General features: G+C 46.8%; 1 protein-coding gene across 1 annotated transcript in view; it reads right to left on the reverse strand.

Moving 5' to 3' along the window:
* Nucleotides 1–15,998: 15,998 nt before the first annotated feature.
* The window catches only part of ATP7A (ATPase copper transporting alpha), a 63,231-nt gene continuing 58,525 nt past the window's right edge, over nt 15,999–20,704 (reverse strand). The window contains exons 22-23 of the mRNA XM_060249224.1: nt 20,167–20,269; nt 15,999–16,304 (exon numbers count right to left, since the gene is read on the reverse strand). Coding sequence (XP_060105207.1) covers nt 16,028–16,304; nt 20,167–20,269 — 380 coding nt within the window. The 3' untranslated portion in view covers nt 15,999–16,027. The remainder of the gene's footprint in view (nt 16,305–20,166; nt 20,270–20,704) is intronic.

Consider the following 20,704-nt stretch of genomic DNA (forward strand, 5'->3'; position numbering starts at 1 on the left):
CGTAGTCAGCATCTTGGCAAAGACATCTAAAGAATGGCTGCGTTGACCTGGTGTTTCAGAACGAGCATGTCCTCTCTCTGGAGTCATTTCAGCTCTAAGGCCTTGTCCTCAAGGAGGGAAGGTAAGATGTCTGCTAGCTTCTCCCAGAGGGCATATTGATACCTGGCCATGCAGGCCTCGTAGTTTGCTATCTTGATCCCCAAGGCACCTGCGGAGTATACCTTGCGGCCGAAAGAGTCGAGTTTCTTCCCCTCCTTATCAGGAGGAGTAGAATGTGTGCATTTACTTTTTGACAAGGAAGAGACCACGACAGAGGTAGGTCTGGGGTGATTGAAGAGGAACAAGGCTTCCGCTTCCTGTGTCTTATACATATGATCCGCGCGCCTGGTGGAGACCGGGGTAGACAGCGGTTTTGGCCATGAGACCTTGGCTGCCTGGAGAAGTACTGAGGTCATGGGCGAGACTACCAGTGTGGACGCATCGCGCTGGACGATGTCAAAGACCATGTCGGTAACGAGGAGCTTCGGCTGCGAGATCGGTAGTGATAAAAAATGGGCCATGCGCTTGACAAAATCGCCGTAAGCCCAAAGGTCTTCAGATGGAGAGATCAGTGACTCCTCTATGGACAGTTTGGTGTCGGAGTCCCGGTGGCTAGGGTGGTCTGAGTTCGAGTTGGAGTGAGAGGAAGCTGAGTTGTGCTCCAAGGGCTGCCTGGGTAGTTCTGGAGTCCTCGGTGTTGAGGGTCAGAGTGGAGTTGTCGGCAACGAGACATGCTCAGGCTGCACGGCAGGTAGCTGTTCCGCTGCACACTTCGCAGGAGGGTTTTGAGGCCGATGTGGATCTCTATGACAGGAATGGCAAAATGCAACTGATTGCGAGTCCCAGTCCGGTGGTGGGCGAGGCATCACGGAAACCCGAAAACATAGAATACGCTCCGTATAGGTACTGCCATTGCCTCTGGTCCCAGTGCATCGGAGGTGGCGGCAACAGTAGAGGGGTGCAATCCTCCGGGGCCTTCATCGGTGTGTACGGTCACTGCGGCAGCAGCGGGGAGGTAGGCGCCCACTCCTGCTGATCAGGTTTCGGCGAGGGGCTCGGTTCGATACTGGAGGAGGTGGAGCGAGACGTCTGCTGAGTGAGATCGATCTCAAAGTCCAAGAGTTCCTCTTGGGGTACACGCTGCTGGGGAACCTGCCGGATAGGGGAAGCGAGAAGCTGCAGCAGGGGGACCTTGCCCGGCGCCGCCAGCCCAGCTAGGGTGGCGGATTGGCTCAGTCCTTCTTGAGGGCTCTAGGAGTCTTATGTTTCTTGTCCTTGTCCCTCTTATGCTCCTTTTCCTCCCTGCGTTTCTTTGCAGGAGTGGAGGGTTCCGAGGTAGGTGCTGGGGTCGAGCGTTTCCGCACCAACCTGTCGGCATCAGAAGGAGCTGTACCGGAAGGAGGCGGCATGGATGACGTCGACGCGCATCCCAAATCGACTTGGGACTGTATACCAGGGGTAAGTGCTGCTTCCATAAGCACTGTTTGAAGTCGCGCGGCACAATTTTTCTGCGTTTGTCGGGAGAACTTGGTACAATGTGTGCAGGTCTCTGGGTGGTGTCCCTCTCCAAGGAACAGAAGGCAGAGATTGTGGCCGTCAGGGGGAGGGAGTTTGCTGCCGCACATCTTGCAGCGTTTGAAGCACCCCTACAACTTTTCCATTTACTCGGGGGGAAAGGGAAGGGTGTCCCCCCCCATCTGGGGAGGAGATGAGCTAGAAAAACTCACGCACTCAAGTGTCCTTGTTTTTCTTTAAGTTCGCAAAGAGCGAAGTAATTGAAGAAATCCGAAGAAAAAGACAACGAAGGTGAGTACTGATGAGAGACGGGAGAAAGATCCTGTCTGCGCCAAGGTCTGAAAGGAACTGGCAGGATCCTTGTGCCTGTCCTGGTGGGCATGCGCGGTGGAGAGCCGCGCATGCCCAGTGGGACGGGCGCAAAAATCCTTTTCTTGGGGGGGGGGGTGCAGGCACACTATATCCCATCAGTGTGAAGCACAGAGACCACGAAGATTGCTATACAAGCTCGAGCCCAAAGAGATGGTATGCCTAATTCTTCTCTCATTAAGGCCACAGTGCAGGAGGCCAACCCCCAGCTCTTGATGAAAGGCCACTGAAAAAGCACTTAACCATCAAGAGCTTGCTCATGGTCTTAGATGCCTCCTTGCTCATGGAGGCACAGGTCAAAAATGTAACTAGACTGGCATTTTTTCATCTATGTCAAGTTAGATTGTTGACTCCTTACTTATATTTGCCAAGACGTTGCCACAGTGATCTATTCAATGGCCACCTCTAGACTAACTTGCTGTACACAGGGCTACCTTTACACATGATCAAGAAAATGCAATTGGTGCAGAATGCAGTGGCGTGGGGTCTCACAAGCACACTGCTGAGAACACATATTCAGTCATTGCTCCGCCAGATGCACTGGCTCCAAATTGAGTAGTGGATCAGATTTAAGGTTCTGGTGTTGACATTTGAAGACTTACATGATCTGGGACCAGCATATCTATGGAACATCTTTCCCAAGAAGTCCCTCAAGGAGCATTATATTCAGATGACAAGCAGCTAGGGGTCCCTGGCCAAGAAACCATCCAAGTGCCTGCAATGAGAGACAGGACCTTTTTAGCTTTGGCCCCTACCTGGTGAGATCCACTGTCTAGTGAGACCCGGACCCTGTGGGAGCTGAAACAACTCCACAGGGCTTGTTAGACAGAGGTGCTCTACCAGGCAAATGGACAGGGATAGCAACGATGAAAAGCACTGCCCTCTCTTTTTGTGGTCTGTTCCCTCTCATCAGCCTCTGTGACTGTTACCATCTGCAGTGCCTTAGTTTTGATTTTATGGAGTGCTACTGTTGATGCAGAAGAGCCCCGTGGTGCAGAGTGTTAAAGCTGCAGTACTGGAGTCCTAAGCTCTGCTCACAACCTGAGTTTGATCCCTGGAGGAAGCTGGGTTTTCAGGTAGCCAGCTCGAGGTTGACTCAGTCTTCCATCCTTCCGAGGTCGGTAAAATGAGTCCCCAGCTTGCTGGCGGGAAAGTGTAGATGATTGGGGAAGGCAATGGCAAACCACCCCGTAAAAAGTCTGCCGTGAAAGCGTTGTGAAAGCAACATCACCCCAGTCGGAAACGACTGGTGCTTGCACAGGGGACCTTTCCTTTCCTACTGTTGATGCAATATTTAATACTGTAACATTATGGTTTTAACTACTTAACTATGGTCATCTGACAGCAATGCTGATTCTGTGAACTTAGGCAAATCATGAGAAGGAGGGCAGGAAGGGTTGCATCAGGGCTTAGTTCTCATGACCCTTCCTTACACACCCAGGGATTGATGTTCAGCACTTATGCAGACGATACCCAGCTATACCTGTTGATGAATAATCAGCCCCAGATACATTGGCCATGCGATTGGAGGCTGTAGGGAGATGGCTGAAGCAAATTTTTCTCCAGGCGTTTGGCCAGAGATCCTGGAGAGGGATGGTTGTTGCCACCTTCTGGGCATGGAGCAGGTGTCACTGCGTATGTGTGTGTGTGATGTGTCTGAATTTCCTGCACTGTGCAGGGGGGTTGGACTAGATAAGCCTGGCGGTCCCTTCCAACTCTAGGATTCTAATCCCCCCCTCCCCAAACCTTGTTGCACAGGGAAGGGCAGGTTAGAAACAGAATGAAATAAATAAGAACTTCAGAAAGAAAAACAAAGAAATAAAATTTCCTTCAAGTCAAGGTGAATTTCGCTCTTAAAGAGAATCTTATCTAAATTTAAATAGAGTAGGGGGCTCTCTGGACCCAAAGAATTAACTGGAATAGCAATGGGGTGAGGGATAGAATTCCTAAGTGAGCAAAATATTATAATTCTAGGAGAAACTCAAAGGAATGCAATTATGAAGCCCCACAAAATTTAATTTGCACCATTTTTTTTAAATCACATAACCAGTCACTGCTAACTCATTTATAAAATTAAAGGCACATTTTTGACAGGATTATAAACCACAACATTTTATGAGATGCAAATATAAAATACAATGAAATATAAACAAATATTGCACAGTGTATGTATGGTTGGAGCTTCTGCTTTTCAGAATGGACAAAGTTAAAAAATGGCAAAGGCTTGTGGAGATGAACACACTGCTGGCTTCCGTAAGTGACAAACAGCCCTGCTTCACTGGTGTTTCAAAGACTTCACATAACCACAGGAGTCCTGCTCTCTTTTACCCTCCTCGCCATTTTCTTGGCAACCTTGAAAATGAGCCCACAAAACAATTAGCTAACCTACCGGCACAGACCTGAGTAATTGGTCTCACTGAGGACCTGAAAGAAGAGAGCTGTCTTCCAACTGGCAACTTCTGACTTTACCCACGCAACAGGGCAAGGGATTGTTTCACACATTTTATGGGTACACACTAGGGGTGTGCATTCCGTTCGGCTGAACCAAATAAACCTCCGTATACCCCGATTTGGAAGTATACAGCATCGTATACTTTCAAAACCAATTTACAGGCATTATACGGGAGCCATATACGGCTCCTGTATAATTCTGAATCCATATTCGGAAGTATTTGGAAGTTCATAAAAAAGGTGGGAAAGGAGCTTCTGCAGTCTCAGGGGAGCTGCTTCTCTCCTTTCCCGCCTTTGGAAGTCTTTTCCCACCTCTCCCATAGCCTCCCTGGGATCAGGGAGAACATAAGAACAAAATAGAAGCCATGTTGGATCAGGCCAATGGCCCATCCAGTCCAACAGTCATACAGTGGCAAAAAAAATTTATATACACACACACACTGTGGCTAATAGCCACTGATGGACCTGTGCTCCATATTTTTATCTAAACCCCTCTTGAAGGTGGCTATACTTGTGGCTGCCACCACCTCCTGTGGCAGTGAATTCCACATGTCAATCACCCTTTGGGTGAAGAAATACTTCCTTTTATCCGTTTTAACCTGTCTGCTCAGCAATTTCATCGAATGCCCATGAGTTCTTGTATTGTGAGAAAGGGAGAAAAGTACCTCTTTCTCTACTTTCTCCATCCCATGCATTATCTTGTAAACCTCTATCATGTCACCCCGCAGTCGACGTTTCTCCAAGCTAAAGAGTCCCAAGCGTTTCAACCTTTCTTCATAGGGAAAGTGCTCCAGCCCTTTAATCATTCTAGTTGCCCTTCTCTGGACTTTCTCCAATGCTATAATATCCTTTTTGAGGTGCGGCGACCAGAACTGCACACAGTACTCCAAATGAGACCGCACCATCGATTTATACAGGGGCATTATGATACTGGCTGATTTGTTTTCAATTCCCTTCCTAATAATTCCCAGCATGGCGTTGGCCTTTTTTATTGCAAACGCACACTGTCTTGACATTTTCAGTGAGTTATCTACCACGACCCCAAGATCTCTCTCTCTCACAATACAAGAACTCGTGGGCATTCAATGAAATTGCTGAGCAGAAAGGTTAAAACGGATAAAAGGAAGTACTTCTTCACCCAAAGGGTGATTAACATGTGGAATTCACTGCCACAGGAGGTGGTGGCGGCCACAAGTATAGCCACCTTCAAGAGGGGTTTAGATAAAAATATGGAGCACAGGTCCATCAGTGGCTATTAGCCACAGTGTATGTGTGTATATAAAATTTTTTGCCACTGTGTGACACAGAGTGTTGGACTTGATGGGCCGTTGGCCTGATCCAACATGGCTTCTCTTATGTTCTTATGTCAGTCTCTGTCAGTTCATACCCCATCAACTTGTATTTGTAGCTGGGATTCTTGGCCCCAATGTGCATTACTTTGCACTTGGCCACATTGAACCGCATCTGCCACGTTGACGCCCACTCACCCAGCCTCAACAGATCCCTTTGGAGTTCCTCACAATCCTCTCTGGTTCTCACCACCCTGAACAATTTAGTGTCATCCGCAAACTTGGCCACTTCACTGCTCACTCCCAACTCTAAATCATTTATGAACAAGTTAAAGAGCATGGGACCCAGTACCGAGCCCTGCGGCACCCCACTGCTTACGGTCCTCCACTGCGAAGACTGCCCATTTATACTCACTCTCTGCTTCCTATTACTCAGCCAGTTTTTGATCCACAAGAGGACCACAAGAGGGAGGGAGGGGGAGGAGAGCCCCAGCAGCCAATCCAAAGCATGCATTTGCAAAATGCATTGCAAATGCATGCTTTGTATGGCTGTTGTGTAGCTGATAGCTGGGCTAATCCCCCAGCCATCAGCAACACTGTCATTCTTTTGTTTACTTGGGTATCCAAGTAAACAGTGTTCTCTGGCCAATCACAGAGCAGTGGTATTTTTTGAAACTGCTCTGTGTAGGGCCAGAGAACCTTTTTAAGGAGTCTGCCTGGCTGGACTCCATTCCATTGCTGCTGTGTTTGTGTTGGTGTGTGAGAGAGATTGTGCTGTGCTGGCCCTTGGCCTCAGCTGCTGCGGCTCTCTCTCGGCCTTGCCTGACCTCAAATGTCAAGCATGGCTAATTCTGATCAATAACTGATGGGTTTATGGCCTGTCGAAAACAGGCCTGGGTAAGATCCTAGAGAACCAAATGCTGCTAGTTTATTATCCTTTCCTGGCTCCTCTTTGTTTTATGACTGTTAATTAGAGGGAACAAAGCAATCAGCACCTTCCCATGAATCCTTCTGCGGGAGGGAGAGCCATCTGGGTGATGCAAGGCCAAATGCCTGATAACACCCTGGGAATGTATGTAGTTTTGATATTCTATGTGTGAATGCTCCCCTGCTTCCCCTCCCCGTAGGAATCCCTTTGAAGTGTATATTAAAACTTGTGTATCAGTGTATTGGTTTCATTCTTCTCAAGCCATGGCTTGAGCCAAAGTATCGGTCTATCAATAAATGTAGTCTTTGCAGCAACCCAGACTCGTCATTGAACCCGCATGCTTGACACCTGCCTGGAGAAGAGAAGACATCCAAGGTATGAGTCTTGGGGTTCTTGTTTTTATTTTAGTTAGGATAAAAGTAGAAGAACTTTTTAAGACTCAGAGTCCCTTTACTTATCCAGATTTGGGTGAGTGGTACTGGGTAGCTTATTTGGGGTTAGGGTTAGGGGGTTCTGCTGGGAATGGGGACCTGGGGTGGGGTGGGGGGTCTGCCAATTTGCCTATATCTTACTTTAGTGAGAGGACTTTTAAAAGTGCAATGTCCTTTTACTTTTTCTGATTTGGATAGCTTGGATTTCTTGGGGTTAGGTTGAAGGTTTTTTGGGGGGAGAGGTTGGTAAAGTTCCTGTATTGTTAAAAGTCAAGTTTTTTACTGTTTTAAAAGCATTCTGTGTTTGATTTGTTGCTGCTGTGTTGTGCTGCTGTTGTTCCTTTTCTCTTCTGGTTCTGGTTCTTGGGAGGGGGGCTGTTTGGACTAATTTTCATTGTTAAAACATCAGTTTTTTAACAGTTGAGTTTCTTGGTCTTTTCTCAGTGATTTGTTTGGATCTGTTGTTGTTGGTTTTGCATCCTGTCCTGTTGTCCCTTTTCCTGGTTCTGGTTTTGGGGGGAGAGGTGTTGACTGATTTGGCCTGAGATTTTTTATTGTTAAAATGGTCGTTTTTTTAACAGTTTCTTGGCCTTTTCTCAGTGATCTGTTTGGATCTGTTGTTGCTGATTTTCCATCCTGTCCTGTAATTCCTTTTCCTGGTTCTAGTTTTTTTGGGGGGGTGGGAGGTGGGTGGGTGGGATTAAAAGTTAAGTTTCTGTCATGTTTTGGGTTTTTTAAATTACCTCTGGTTGGTGTGAGGGCTGTGTGGGGTGGGTCACTTTCATGTTTTAATAGTTATTTTTGGAGTCTGAGGGTGCTTTCAATTTGGCTAGGGCCACTAAATAGACTGCCCTACTAATAAGGGTGTTTTAGGGATTTTTTTTAAATTAAAAAAAAAATTAATCCAGTTTAGGGCTTTATCTTCTTTCAAAATTTAACTAGGCCAGATGGGGCAATTTAAAAAGATTTTAGGTTTCTCATAAAAGGCAACGTGACTACTAGGCCACGTCAGGCTCCCTTTTAAAGAGACTAGGGTTGCAGTGCATCTTGCTTTCAGCCACTGAAAGCTGGTGCATCCTTAGATTTCCATAGGGTAAACCATAGCTTCTCTCTAGTTATAGGGGACACCTGATTTCTAGTTTGCAAGGAAATCCGGTTTGTCCCAGGATCTAGTTAGAAGAAGTTTAACTAGGAGGATATAACAAGGATGGCCTTCATTTCAAGGTAGCCTTTTAAAAACTGTAGCCAGGTGACTTTCAGGATCCATCATCTTGGCTTCAGAGTTCCCTGCAGATCGTCTCCCTGCAGCAACTCTGAGTCTGGCCGGTGGAGGGGTGTCACAGAAGTGATGCCCCCATAGGAAAAGCCCGGAAGGCTTTTTCTTCAGCATGGGACTTTTACGGGGGGGGAGGGGGCCAGCGGCAATGGCCTTCTGTGCTCTCCGTGTGTCCTGAAGCTCTGCAGCCATGAAAGCTGGTATATCAGCAGAAAAAGAACACCTCACAGGAGGTGGCTCTGGCATTGTTTGGGGCAGGGCTGGGGAGCTGGCATCTGGGTTTTCTGCAGCCCAGTCTGCAGAGCAGACCTTGAGCAGACTGTGTTTTGTGTGGCAGTGACGTTAGCAACTGGGTTTATATTGGTTCTAGGCCAGCAGGGTTCATAGAGTATATAGATGGATGGAGTGCATTTGGGTCCTATAGAGATACTCTGGTGTGAAGTTAGGTTTGGCTTTGGGTGCCCGAGGAATTGGACCCCCGGTCCAATTTTTTTTTGGCCTTGCGGATTTTGTGTGGGACAGTGCCCTGAAGCGGCACAGCAGTTTGGGGGGCTCTCCTCAAAACCCTCTGCTCCCCAGAGCCACTTTTCCCACGATAATTACAGTGGGGGAAGTGGCTCTAATTGGTTTTTTTTTCTCACCATTGAACAGTGTTCCTTTTGGGATACCCATAGATGGGTGCAGTGATTTGGGCCAGGGGGGTTGCATGCGGGGTAGTCCCCTGAAGTTACCCTGCAGTTTTGGGGCCCCTCCCTCAAACCCCCCTCTGGCCAGAGCCATTTTCCCCACAGCAATTATAGTGGAGGAAGTGGCTAATTGGGCTTTCCCCAGCATTGGTGGCAATGGGCCTTTTGGGGAGCCCGAAGAATGAAGAGAATCAGTGGGACACGGTGATTCCTGGATATGTTATATTGGAAGGATAGGGAGGGAAAGGTTGGAGGTAGGGTGGCTCTGTATGTAGAGAGGGTATACAGTCTGGTAAGACTGAGGTCAAAGAGATTCCCTTCTCGAAATGCTTTTCAGCATGGATTCTGTAAGGGAAAATCTTGCTTCACTAACCTGTTACAGTTCTTTGAGGGGGTGAACAAACATGTGGACAAAGGGGACCCAATAGATGTTGTTTACCTTGACTTCCAGAAAGCTTTTGATAAAGTTCCTCATCAAAGGCTCCTTAGTAAGCTCGAGAGTCATGGAGTAAAAGGAAGGTCCTCTTGTGGATCAAAAACTGGCTGAGTAATAGGAAGCACAGAGTGAGTATAAATGGTCAGTCTTTGCAGTGGAGGACGGTAAGCAGTGGGGTGCCGCAGGGCTCAGTACTGGGTCCCACGCTCTTTAACTTGTTCATTAATGATCTGGAGTTGGGAGTAAGCAGTGAAGTGGCCAAGATTGCAGATGACACTAAATTGTTCAGGGTGGTGAGAACCAGAGAGGATTGTGAGGCACTCCAAAGGGATCTGTTGAGGCTGGGCAAGTGGGCGTCAACGTGGCAAATGAGGTCAATGTGGCCAAGTGCAAAGTAATGCACATTGGGGCCAAGAATCCCAGCTACAAATACAAGTTGATGGGTTGTAAACTGGCAGAGACTGACCAAGAGAGAGATCTTGGGGTCATGGTAGATAACTCACTGAAAATGTCAAGACAGTGTGCGATTGCAGTAAAAAAGGGCAATGCCTTATTAGGAAGGGAACTGAAAACAAATCAGCCAGTATCATAATGCCCCTGTATAAATTGATGGTGCGGTCTCATTTGGAATACTGTGTACAATTCTGGTCACCGCACCTCAAAAAGGATATTATAGCATTGGAAAAAGTCCAGAAAAGGGCAACTAGAATGATTAAAGGTTTGGAACACTTTCCCTATGAAGAAAGGTTAAAACACTTGGGGCTCTTCAGCTTGGAGAAACGTTGACTCCGGGGTGACATGGTAGAGGTTTACAAGATTATGCATGGGATGGAGAAAGTAGAGAAAGAAGTACTTTTCTCCCTTTCTCACAATACAAGAACTCGTGGGCATTCAATGAAATTGCTGAGCGGTCAGGTTAAAACGGATAAAAGGAAGTACTTCTTCACCCAAAGGTGATTAACATGTGGAATTCACTGCCACAGGAGGTGGTGGCGGCTACAAGCATAGCCAGCTTTAAGAGGGGATTGGATAAAAATATGGAGCAGAGGTCCATCAGTGGCTATTAGCCACAGTATATATATGTGTGTGTGTGTGTATACATATATCAGTGGCTATTAGCCACAGTGTGTATGTGTGTATATATATATGTATATATATATAATTTTTTTGGCCACTGTGTGACACAGTGTTGGACTGGATGGGCCAATGGCCTGATTTAACAGGGCTTCTCATGTTCTTATGTGACACAGAGTGTTGGACTGGAGGGGCCACTGGCCTGATCCAACAGAGCTTCTCTTATCTTCTTATGTCTGGGGCAGTGATGCTCTGTATTATTGGTGCTTGGGGGGTACAGTGGGAGGGCTTCTAGTGTCCTGGCCCCACTGGTGGATCTCCTGATGGCACCTGGGTTTTTTGGCCACTGTGTGACACAGAGTGTTGAACTGGATGGGCCATTGGCCTGATCCAGCAGGGCTTCTCTTATGTCCTTATGTGACACAGAGTGTGGGACTGGATGGGCCATTGGCCTGATCCAACATGGCTTCTCTTACGTTCTTATGTGACACAGTGTTGGACTGGATAGGCCATTGGCCTGATCCAACATGGCTTCTCTTATGTTCTTATGTGACACAGAGAGTTGGACTGGATGGGCCACTGGCCTGATCCAACATGGCTTCTCTTATGTTCTTATGTGACACAGAGTGCTGGACTGGATGGGCCATTGGCCTGATCTAACATGGCTTCTCTTATGTTCTTATCTGACACAGAGTGTTGGACTGGATGGGCCATTGGCCTGATCCAACAGGGCTTCTCTTATGTTCTTAAAAACTGATGGGTACATGCAGACTCCCAATTTACTTAACTGTTGTAATAGGTTGAAAATTGGGTGTGCGGAGAGGAAAGGTGAGAACTGCAGGAGGAGAAAAAAGAGCAGTGAGGGTCAGATTCACATTTATGCCTGCACGCAAGCTCAGTTCAGTAATTTAAATAAATCAGAATGCAGAAATCTTACAGGTATCTATATAGAAAACAGCAAATATAAATACAACTATTATAATGCATATTTTTTTTCCAAAGTCAGACTTTTAAATTGTTTTAACACATGATAACTTAAAATTCTTGATAACAAAGTACCTTCAAGAGTGGAAACAAACCTATTTACATTTAATCTGAGGACAGTACATTCAAGGCAGGAAAGCAAACTTTGGTCTTTCAAATTAAAGCCAAGTACAAAGTAGTATCCACAATTATTCAAATGGCTGTTCTAAGCAAGTTAGCAAAAACGTTATCAAAACATACAACTGGAGGGGAGCTATTTCCAGTGAGACTGATTTTCTGCAGAAGGCAACCCATGAAGAGCCCACATCACACCATTTCTGAGACTCCATGCTGCATTTCTCCATTCACTGGGTTTAAGTGAGGCACATGTCATCGTTCCATTTGAAGTACGCAATGGCCCATGTTCCATAATGCATCAGAGATAGGTCTTTAGGAGAACAAACAGGGATGAAACTTTCCCAAAGGGTTTCATGAATCTGGAACATGCACTGATAATCATTTTCATCAAATCTGTTTAAACCTCAAAAGCAAATCCAAACCTTCACTGACGTGCTGAGCTGGTCCCTGTGATTCTCCACATTCTGGAAATATTTTTTTTTAAAAAAACTTCTACCTAATCTGAATTTAGCCAGAATTTTGTTCAGATGCCCACCATTTCCAAGCAAGTCACTTCTTGCTTTCGATTGAAAAAGCTACAGTACGGTTTACCGTAATTCCATTCAACAGACAATGTAACCATGACTTCAGTTTCACAACCTCACAATCCATACACCTTTTGAGTCTATGGTAAACCAATGCATTGAAGTGGACAGGATCTCAGACTAGGACAACCCAGATACAAATATGAAGCTCACTAGATAAACTTGGGCCGATCTCTCTCTTTCAGCCTAACCTTCCTCAGAGAAATGTTGTGAAGATAAAATGGAAGAGGGAGAATTATGTGTTCTATCCCAAGTTCGTTGGCAGAAAAGCTGTATAAAAAAAATAAAATGAGATAAACCTTCCAAAAAACCCGACCTACAATGTAAAGCAGAAAGACTCGCACAGGAAGAAGGCTGTCAGGGATCACCCCATTGCCCCAAACATTCTATAGACTTAAGGCTCAAACTGCAGACCCCCCACTCTCAAACTTCAGTGTCTGACTCTATTAGGAAAACATCTAAAAATGAGTGTACAATAAAACAAAAACCAGATTCCTCTTCCAAGGAAGAACACAAGTTTGCTTTTAAGAGTTGTTTTGTAGAAATCACAAGCAGAAAAGATTTTTTTAAAGGCATTGCACCTCAGAATATGTGCAAAACTGAAAAATGCCGGAGTTGGATCCTAGACGCCCTTCTGCTGAGAGAGGAGTCTTCATTTAAAGAAGGCAACCCTCTTCACCTAGCAGAAGGGGGTAGCTCTTGGATGCCACCTAATATATTCTGCCTGACAGGAAAGACAATTCAAAAAGCTTTCTCGCTAACTCTCCCCAGCCTTCAGGGCTTCATGACCAACTAGTGCTCCCATAAGCAGCCCAAATTTCAGGCACAAAGTACCTCATACACAGGCTGCACTGTTTTCTTTACAAAATGCAGGGCATTAAACATGAGTTGTAGGCTAAAAGTATCCAGGCACAAGCTGGCCAGTCCCAAGGATTCAAATCCCATTTGTCTCCACCGTGCCAAGAGGGCCTAGGGCAGGCTCCCCGCTTGCTTCTCCCTACCGGGCCAAGAAACTTCATGTAGAAAACAGGCAGGGAGAGAAAGGAGGCAAGCCCCTCCCCCGCACATCCACCAGGAAGGGGTGGGATCCAGAGCTGGCACCTTCTGCCCGGCGGACTGAAGGCCACCAGCCAAGGAAACTCTCCCTGACCCACACAGGCTCTGTGGGGGCGACCAGCCTCGCTGTTTCCCCATCACCTGGGAAGGACAGGAGTCACAGAGCTGCTGCTCAATTCTTCTATTTCCCTGCATGTGACTTTAGAGGGGGCCAGTGTGGGATTACTTACTTTAATCCGTAGTTATGGGCACCTAAATGCATACAAAGCTCTCTGCCTAGTCGTGGGGCAGAGGGAGAAGAATCTGACTTCAAAAGGGTTGAAAAACAGCAAGGCTTAAGCAAAGAACCCCTCCTTCTCCTCTGCCATTTATTTGTTCAAAATGCCCTCAACTCCATCCCTACTCCGTGATGAAGGCAGTGCTGGCAAATGTCTAATTCTGCCCTAAATCCCACTTATTCCAACATTCCCAAATGAAATCCACAAGAAAAAAATGTATGTTTTGCATTTGCTTGACTTGGTCGGTGACCTGTATTTCAATTCTCTTTGCAGTCTGAAATCTAGAGCACAGGTGTCCACTAAACTTTGGACTTCCCTCATCAGTATAAACAAGCGAAATGTCTTGTTCACACCGACGAGGGATTAATCAGATCGATGGGCTCTGTAGTTTTCTACTTGAGCCACTATATAGCTATCAGTTAGGCAGCTTTCCTAGTACAGGATTAAAAATCAAGTCTGTGGTGGGAGCTGTGAGAGTATCAAGTACCAATTTCACTTCTTGGTCAGAAGACTATCATAATCTAGTCAGAAAATGTGGAGTTTAAATATCTAGAATGGTCCAGATTTTTAAGTTTCATTTTAACATACTCACGAAGCATGCTTTGTGCTAAAAATGGCCAGTTTGTGATTCATTCCAACCTGGTTTGTCTGCTCCCACTGCACTTGAACATAAAAACTAACTGGCCTTTTTTTGTTGGCATGTTCAGTTTGTTTTTCCAGACAACCTGGTAGGATACCCCAGCCTCTGCTCCCCATACTTCTGGTCAGTTTCTAGTGAAACTGACTAGACACCACAGTGACACTTTCCCCTGCAGCTTCTAGTTAGTTTCGCTAGCTTTCCCTAGACCAGAAGGCAGGGGGCTGGGGAGAGCGGAGCTGCTGCTTCTAGTCCAGGCTTCCTGAGGGTGAAATGGACCAGAAGCTGCAGGGCAGCTTCCCTTTCTTTCTCCAGCTTGACATACTCCTAGGAGAGCAGTTTACTGGGGGCACCTGGTTTGGGGTGCTATTGTAGTTTGGTCCTCCAAAATCTGATTTGCATGAAAATCGGAAAGCAGGTAGAGGAGTGTCCACTGAAGAGTTTACCACAAGTTTGGCATCTCTAGCTTACTTGGGGGTCATTCTACTCCTTCCCAAACTGAACAAACCATTAATCATTCAGGAAATTGGGAAAAAAACAACAAACCAAACCACTGGATCAGGCAACCCAAAAAACTGCAAAATGAACCCCCATTTTTGCATTCCATGCCCATCCCTACAGCTGACATTTCGGCACCAGCTAAGCCACTAACTACAGCATTAAGAGAAGTCAACAACACTCCACAAATTGGAGAATTTTAGCCTAATAATGGGAGAGGAGCCTAAGCAGTGGATCCATCCAGTTTTTCTGCTCAATCTTGCCCAGTTCTCCTGCTCACTACAGCTCCCACCCTATGGCTTTTGTCCATGCAAGTTCCATAGGCTTTTTGGGTGGTCAGAGGGGTGCCCCTCCTCCTCCTTCTTCACCAGTGGAAAAGCTGGTTGGATCCAACCCTTAAATTCCAAGCAGATTCTCTCTGCTTTTATCCTATGAAGTGCCAATGGAAGGTACACAGGTTGCTTCCACATTCCACCCACCCACAGTCCCCAAGAAAAAGTCTTCCGGGGGTTTCTGGAATTTTGTGGACAAACAGCTGCATGGAAGAAAGGTGAAATCAGCCTCTTCCTCCATCACTCAAAGAGAGATGGATACTGGAGACCTGACATCTGCTTTATTTGTGTGCACTCAAGCTGTAAGAAGGGAAGCAACCTGAAGGAGCTGGAGGAGGACTCTCCTTGTAATGCAGTCTCCAATAACATCTCCCTGCTCACACATTGCAAAAATGAGCATTGTTCCATTGTTTTGATTGTTTCCTCTCAAGTCACATGAAATGAAAATGAACAGGGCTTTCACGGTTTGCTCTCCGATAAGGCAGAGGCTGAGCCAGAAGCAGATCACCCAGACTTGCTGCCTGCACTTGGAGTGCATCACGGTGGAAATTCGTCTTTCCAGTCCAGGTCAAAGAGAAGCCTTTCTTCTGACTTCCTTTCATCCGGTAAGAAAGAGGAACCCCAAGTACAATGCAATAAGGCACATCTGTTTACAAAAAAGGTAATTCTATGCTTTGTTATCAACATACTGTGACTACATGCTAAGAAATAGTCAAGAATCACATTCTGGTGCCTCCATCGCCACAACCCAAACATGGACCTCTTTATCAGACAGCAATTTGAATGGCAGCCAAGTAATAAGCTAAACCCATCTTTGGCTTTCAGTGCATGAGGCTGCATTTTGCTTTTGCTCTGGGTGGTAATACTGGCAAAGGAGTGCAGATACAGTCTATGCTTTGAGTTAGATGTGTGCATGTTGAGAAAAATTGCCCTATTCAACTGGGCAATTTATATCCCAAGAAAATCCATGAGTTTTTTAAAAGCACTTAAAAAGTACAGCCAGGCCAAACTGAGGAAGACCCAGCCCACTCCATAGAGAAGGTCTTTTCAGATGACTGTATCATCTTCTTCCTGGGAGCCCCCGGTGAGAAGTGAATGCTTATCTGGCTCATTGAGGACGATGCTGCTGAGAGATCGCTTGTCTGAGAGGAGAGAGTTTATCGAAGCTCGGCTGTAGTTGACAATACGATCCATCAGACTCAGTTTGGGTGACTCTGGTGCTGTGTCATCAATGCCAACATGGACACAGATTTCCGAAGGGCTCTTCAGCCTCGTCTGATTGGAGGCACGCACTTCATATTTCTCCGGTGTAGGTTTCTTGTAGCTAACAAAGGGGGAGAAGACAGCAGCCCTTTATCAGTTTTGGGGGAAATGCACTGAACAAAACTAACAGTGAAGGAAAAGGCCCAATCCTGTCAATGTCCCTGTGAGAGTTTCAGGCCTGGTAAATGCAAGAAGAATAAGGCGGCAGATTCCTAAAGCTTCCAATGGACTGCACCATCTACTGATATGGAGCATTTACATCCTGCTTCTACACCAGTGCTGACACCTAGGGCGGTTCACAGTGCAAGAATAAAGTTTTTACCACAACAGAATTACAGGTTTTTGAGTACATGAATTGAAAGGGCTTCCTCCTCATCCTTGGAGGACTGCTGGAGGTCCTCCCGGGACAAAGCGGGGCGATGTTCTCTCTCCAGCCCTCAACAGAGCTGCGAAGCAACCCCCCAAAGGGGTTAGGGGATTATACCCTTCTCCAAAATGCTGCTCTCAGATGTGACCTGCCTTGACCAGGTTCTCTGGAGAGGCAGCGTAAGAGTCTTCTTAAAACCCCCACACTCCCTGGTCAAGGGTATCTGTTCTGCAGAAGCACAGGTTTATTTTATTTATTTAGTGGATTTATAGTCCACCCTCCCCCATGTGGGCTAAAGGCAGATTACAGGCATAAAAACAGTTAAAATACAACAATAAAATTAATACTCTACAATTAAACAACACAACATAACTCAATAAAAATATAATACAGGCGGGACCGGTATATTTTGCAGATTAAGCCCAGTTATTGGCCCGAATAGAATAGTTCAGATCGTAAGGTTCATACTCTGGCTCAGCCACTGATCCCATCCAAGGCTTCTAGCCCACTTCATTAGGCCCATGAGCTCAGCCTGTGCAATCGTCATTGTACTCTTTGCGGTCTCTATGACTCTCCTGATACGGTCATGGCACCAATGAATGGGATCTGCATGGTGGAACATCACGTAATCATAAGGGAAGCATGTAAAGCCCAACAATAAAGAGAAGAAAAGGAAACAAGACCGCAGAGTAGTCACCATAACTCATAATTTTAACACTAAGGGATGACAAATTTCTGCTGGCTCCACTTAAGAGAAGCTCATGAGTGAGTGTGTGCATGGTGGTGGTGGGGTCATAGTTCACACAAAGGATCTACCCAAATGTAGATGAGGAAGTCATACCTGGGGTTTTTTTTAGAGGGTGGTGCTAGGGGATACTGACTGCCCAGGATCTTGGCTCCTCTAGAGAGCCAGTTTGGTGTAGTGGTTAAGTGCATAGACTCTTATATGAGAGAACCAGATTTGATTCCCCACTCTTCCACTTGCAGCTGCTGGAATGGCCTTGGGTCAGTCATAGCTCTCGTAGGAGTTGTCCTTGAAAGGGCAGCTGCTGAAAGAGCTCTCTCAGCCCCACCTACCTCACAGGGTGTCTGTTGTGGGATGGGGGGGGGAGTTAAAGGAGATTGTGATCCCTCTGAGACTGCGAAATTCAGAGTATAGGGCGGTATATAAATCCAATATCATCATCTTCTTCTCCTTTCTTTTTTAAGAAGAATAAGATGATGATATCAGATTTATACTGATATCACTTCACTCTGAATTTCAGAGTCTCAGAGCGGCTCACAATCTCCTTTCCCTTCCTCCCCCACAACAGACACCCTGTGAGGTAGATGAAGATATTGGATTTATATCCCGCCCTCCACTCCGAAGAGTCTCAGAGCGGCTCACAATCTCCTTTCCCTCCCTCCCCCACAACAGACACCCTGTGAGGTAAATGAAGATATTGGATTTATATCCCGCCCTCCACTCCAAAGAGTCTCAGAGCGGCTCACAATCTCCTTTCCCTCCCTCCCCCACAACAGACACCCTGTGAGGTAGATGAAGATATTGGATTTATATCCCGCCCTCCACTCCGAAGAGTCTCAGAGCGGCTCACAATCTCCTTTCCCTCCCTCCCCCACAACAGACACCCTGTGAGGTAAATGAAGATATTGGATTTATATCCCGCCCTCCACTCAAGAGTCTCAGAGGGGCTCACAATCTCCTTTACCTTCCCCCTCCCCCACAACAGACACCCTGTGAGGTAGATGAAGATATTGGATTTATATCCCGCCCTCCACTCCGAAGAGTCTCAGAGCGGCTCACAATCTCCTTTACCTTCCTCCCCAACAACAGACACCCTGTGAGGTAGATGAAGATATTGGATTTATATCCCGCCCTCCACTCCGAATAGTCTCAGAGCGGCTCATAATCTCCTTTCCCTCCCTCCCCCACAACAGACACCCTGTGAGGTAGATGAAGATATTGGATTTATATCCCGCCCTCCACTCCGAAGAGTCTCAGAGCGGCTCACAATCTCCTTTCCCTTCCTCCCCCACAACAGACACCCTGTGAGGTAGATGAAGATATTGGATTTATATCCCGCCCTCCACTCCGAAGAGTCTCAGAGCGGCTCACAATCTCCTTTACCTTCCTCCCCCACAACAGACACCCTGTGAGGTAAATGAAGATATTGGATTTATATCCCGCCCTCCACTCCAAAGAGTCTCAGAGCGGCTCACAATCTCCTTTCCCTCCCTCCCCCACAACAGACACCCTGTGAGGTAGATGAAGATATTGGATTTATATCCCGCCCTCCACTCCGAAGAGTCTCAGAGCGGCTCACAATCTCCTTTCCCTCCCTCCCCCACAACAGACACCCTGTGAGGTAAATGAAGATATTGGATTTATATCCCGCCCTCCACTCAAGAGTCTCAGAGGGGCTCACAATCTCCTTTACCTTCCCCCTCCCCCACAACAGACACCCTGTGAGGTAGATGAAGATATTGGATTTATATCCCGCCCTCCACTCCGAAGAGTCTCAGAGCGGCTCACAATCTCCTTTCCCTCCCTCCCCCACAACAGACACCCTGTGAGGTAGATGAAGATATTGGATTTATATCCCGCCCTCCACTCCAAAGAGTCTCAGAGCGGCTCACAATCTCCTTTCCCTCCCTCCCCCACAACAGACACCCTGTGAGGTAGATGAAGATATTGGATTTATATCCCGCCCTCCACTCCGAAGAGTCTCAGAGCGGCTCACAATCTCCTTTCCCTTCCTCCCCCACAACAGACACCCTGTGAGGTAGATGAAGATATTGGATTTATATCCCGCCCTCCACTCCAAAGAGTCTCAGAGCGGCTCACAATCTCCTTTACCTTCCTCCCCCACAGCAGACACCCTGTGAGGTAGATGAAGATATTGGATTTATATCCTGCCCTTCACTCCAAAGAGTCTCAGAGCGGCTCACAATCTCCTTTCCCTTCCTCCCCCACAACAGACACCCTGTGAGGTAGATGAAGATATTGGATTTATATCCCGCCCTCCACTCCGAAGAGTCTCAGAGCAGCTCACAATCTCCTTTCCCTTCCTCCCCCACAACAGACACCCTGTGAGGTAGATGAAGATATTGGATTTATATCCCACCCTATACTCTCGATCTCAGAGTGGTCACAATCTCCTTTACCTTCCCCCCCTCCCCCCACAACAGACACCCTGTGAGGTAAATGAAGATATTGGATTTATATCCCGCCCTCCACTCCAAAGAGTCTCAGAGCGGCTCACAGTCTCCTTTCCCTTCCTCCCCCACAACAGACACCCTGTGAGGTAGATGAAGGTGGGTGGGGCTGAGAGAGCTCTTACAGCAGCTGCCCTTTCAAGGACAACTCCTGCAAAAGCTATGGCTGACCCAAGGTCATTCCAGCAGCTGCAAGTGGAGGAGTTGGGTATCAAACCCGGTTCTCCCAGATAAGAGTCTGTGCACTTAACCACTGCACCAAACTGGCTCTTTTCTTAAAATTCAGTCATGAAAGCTCATGATGCCAAGTGGGTGAAAATCCCAGCTGTGCCACACTTACAATTTCAGCAGAAGAGAGGACACCACAACAGAGACAGAAGAGGCCGCCATGGCTGCTGAGCCCATCCAAGGCTGAAGAACCAAACCAGCTGGGAGGAAGACGCCTACAAAAGAGAAGCACGGGAGCATCAAATTTTGTGAACATAAAAAGGAAGAAAGCATGGTTAGTCAAATCAGGCCGGGCAAATGTGCAATGTTTCATGCAGGAAAACAAGAGAGGGAAGAGACTCCAATGTAAGATAGGCTGTCATATGGGGGAATTATTCTGACAGGGCAAATGTGGGGTGGACGTGACAGAGTACAACTGAATAAGAAAACTTAGTGTAAGGCTGTGGCACGAGCGGGTATAGGGAGAACCAGACATACTCCACTCCGTAATGCTTGAAAGAGAAACCCGCTCCCCCTTGACTCAAGCCTGCTTCAGGTATATAGCCATCTGACAGCAATGAAGATCCTGTGAATTTGGGAGGAGGTGTTTGTGAGTTTCCTGCACTGTGCAGGGGGTCTGACTGGATGGCCCTCGAGGTCCCTTCCAACTC

This window comes from Heteronotia binoei, chromosome 11, assembly GCF_032191835.1.
Source record: "Heteronotia binoei isolate CCM8104 ecotype False Entrance Well chromosome 11, APGP_CSIRO_Hbin_v1, whole genome shotgun sequence".
NCBI classification, from domain to species: domain Eukaryota; kingdom Metazoa; phylum Chordata; class Lepidosauria; order Squamata; family Gekkonidae; genus Heteronotia; species Heteronotia binoei.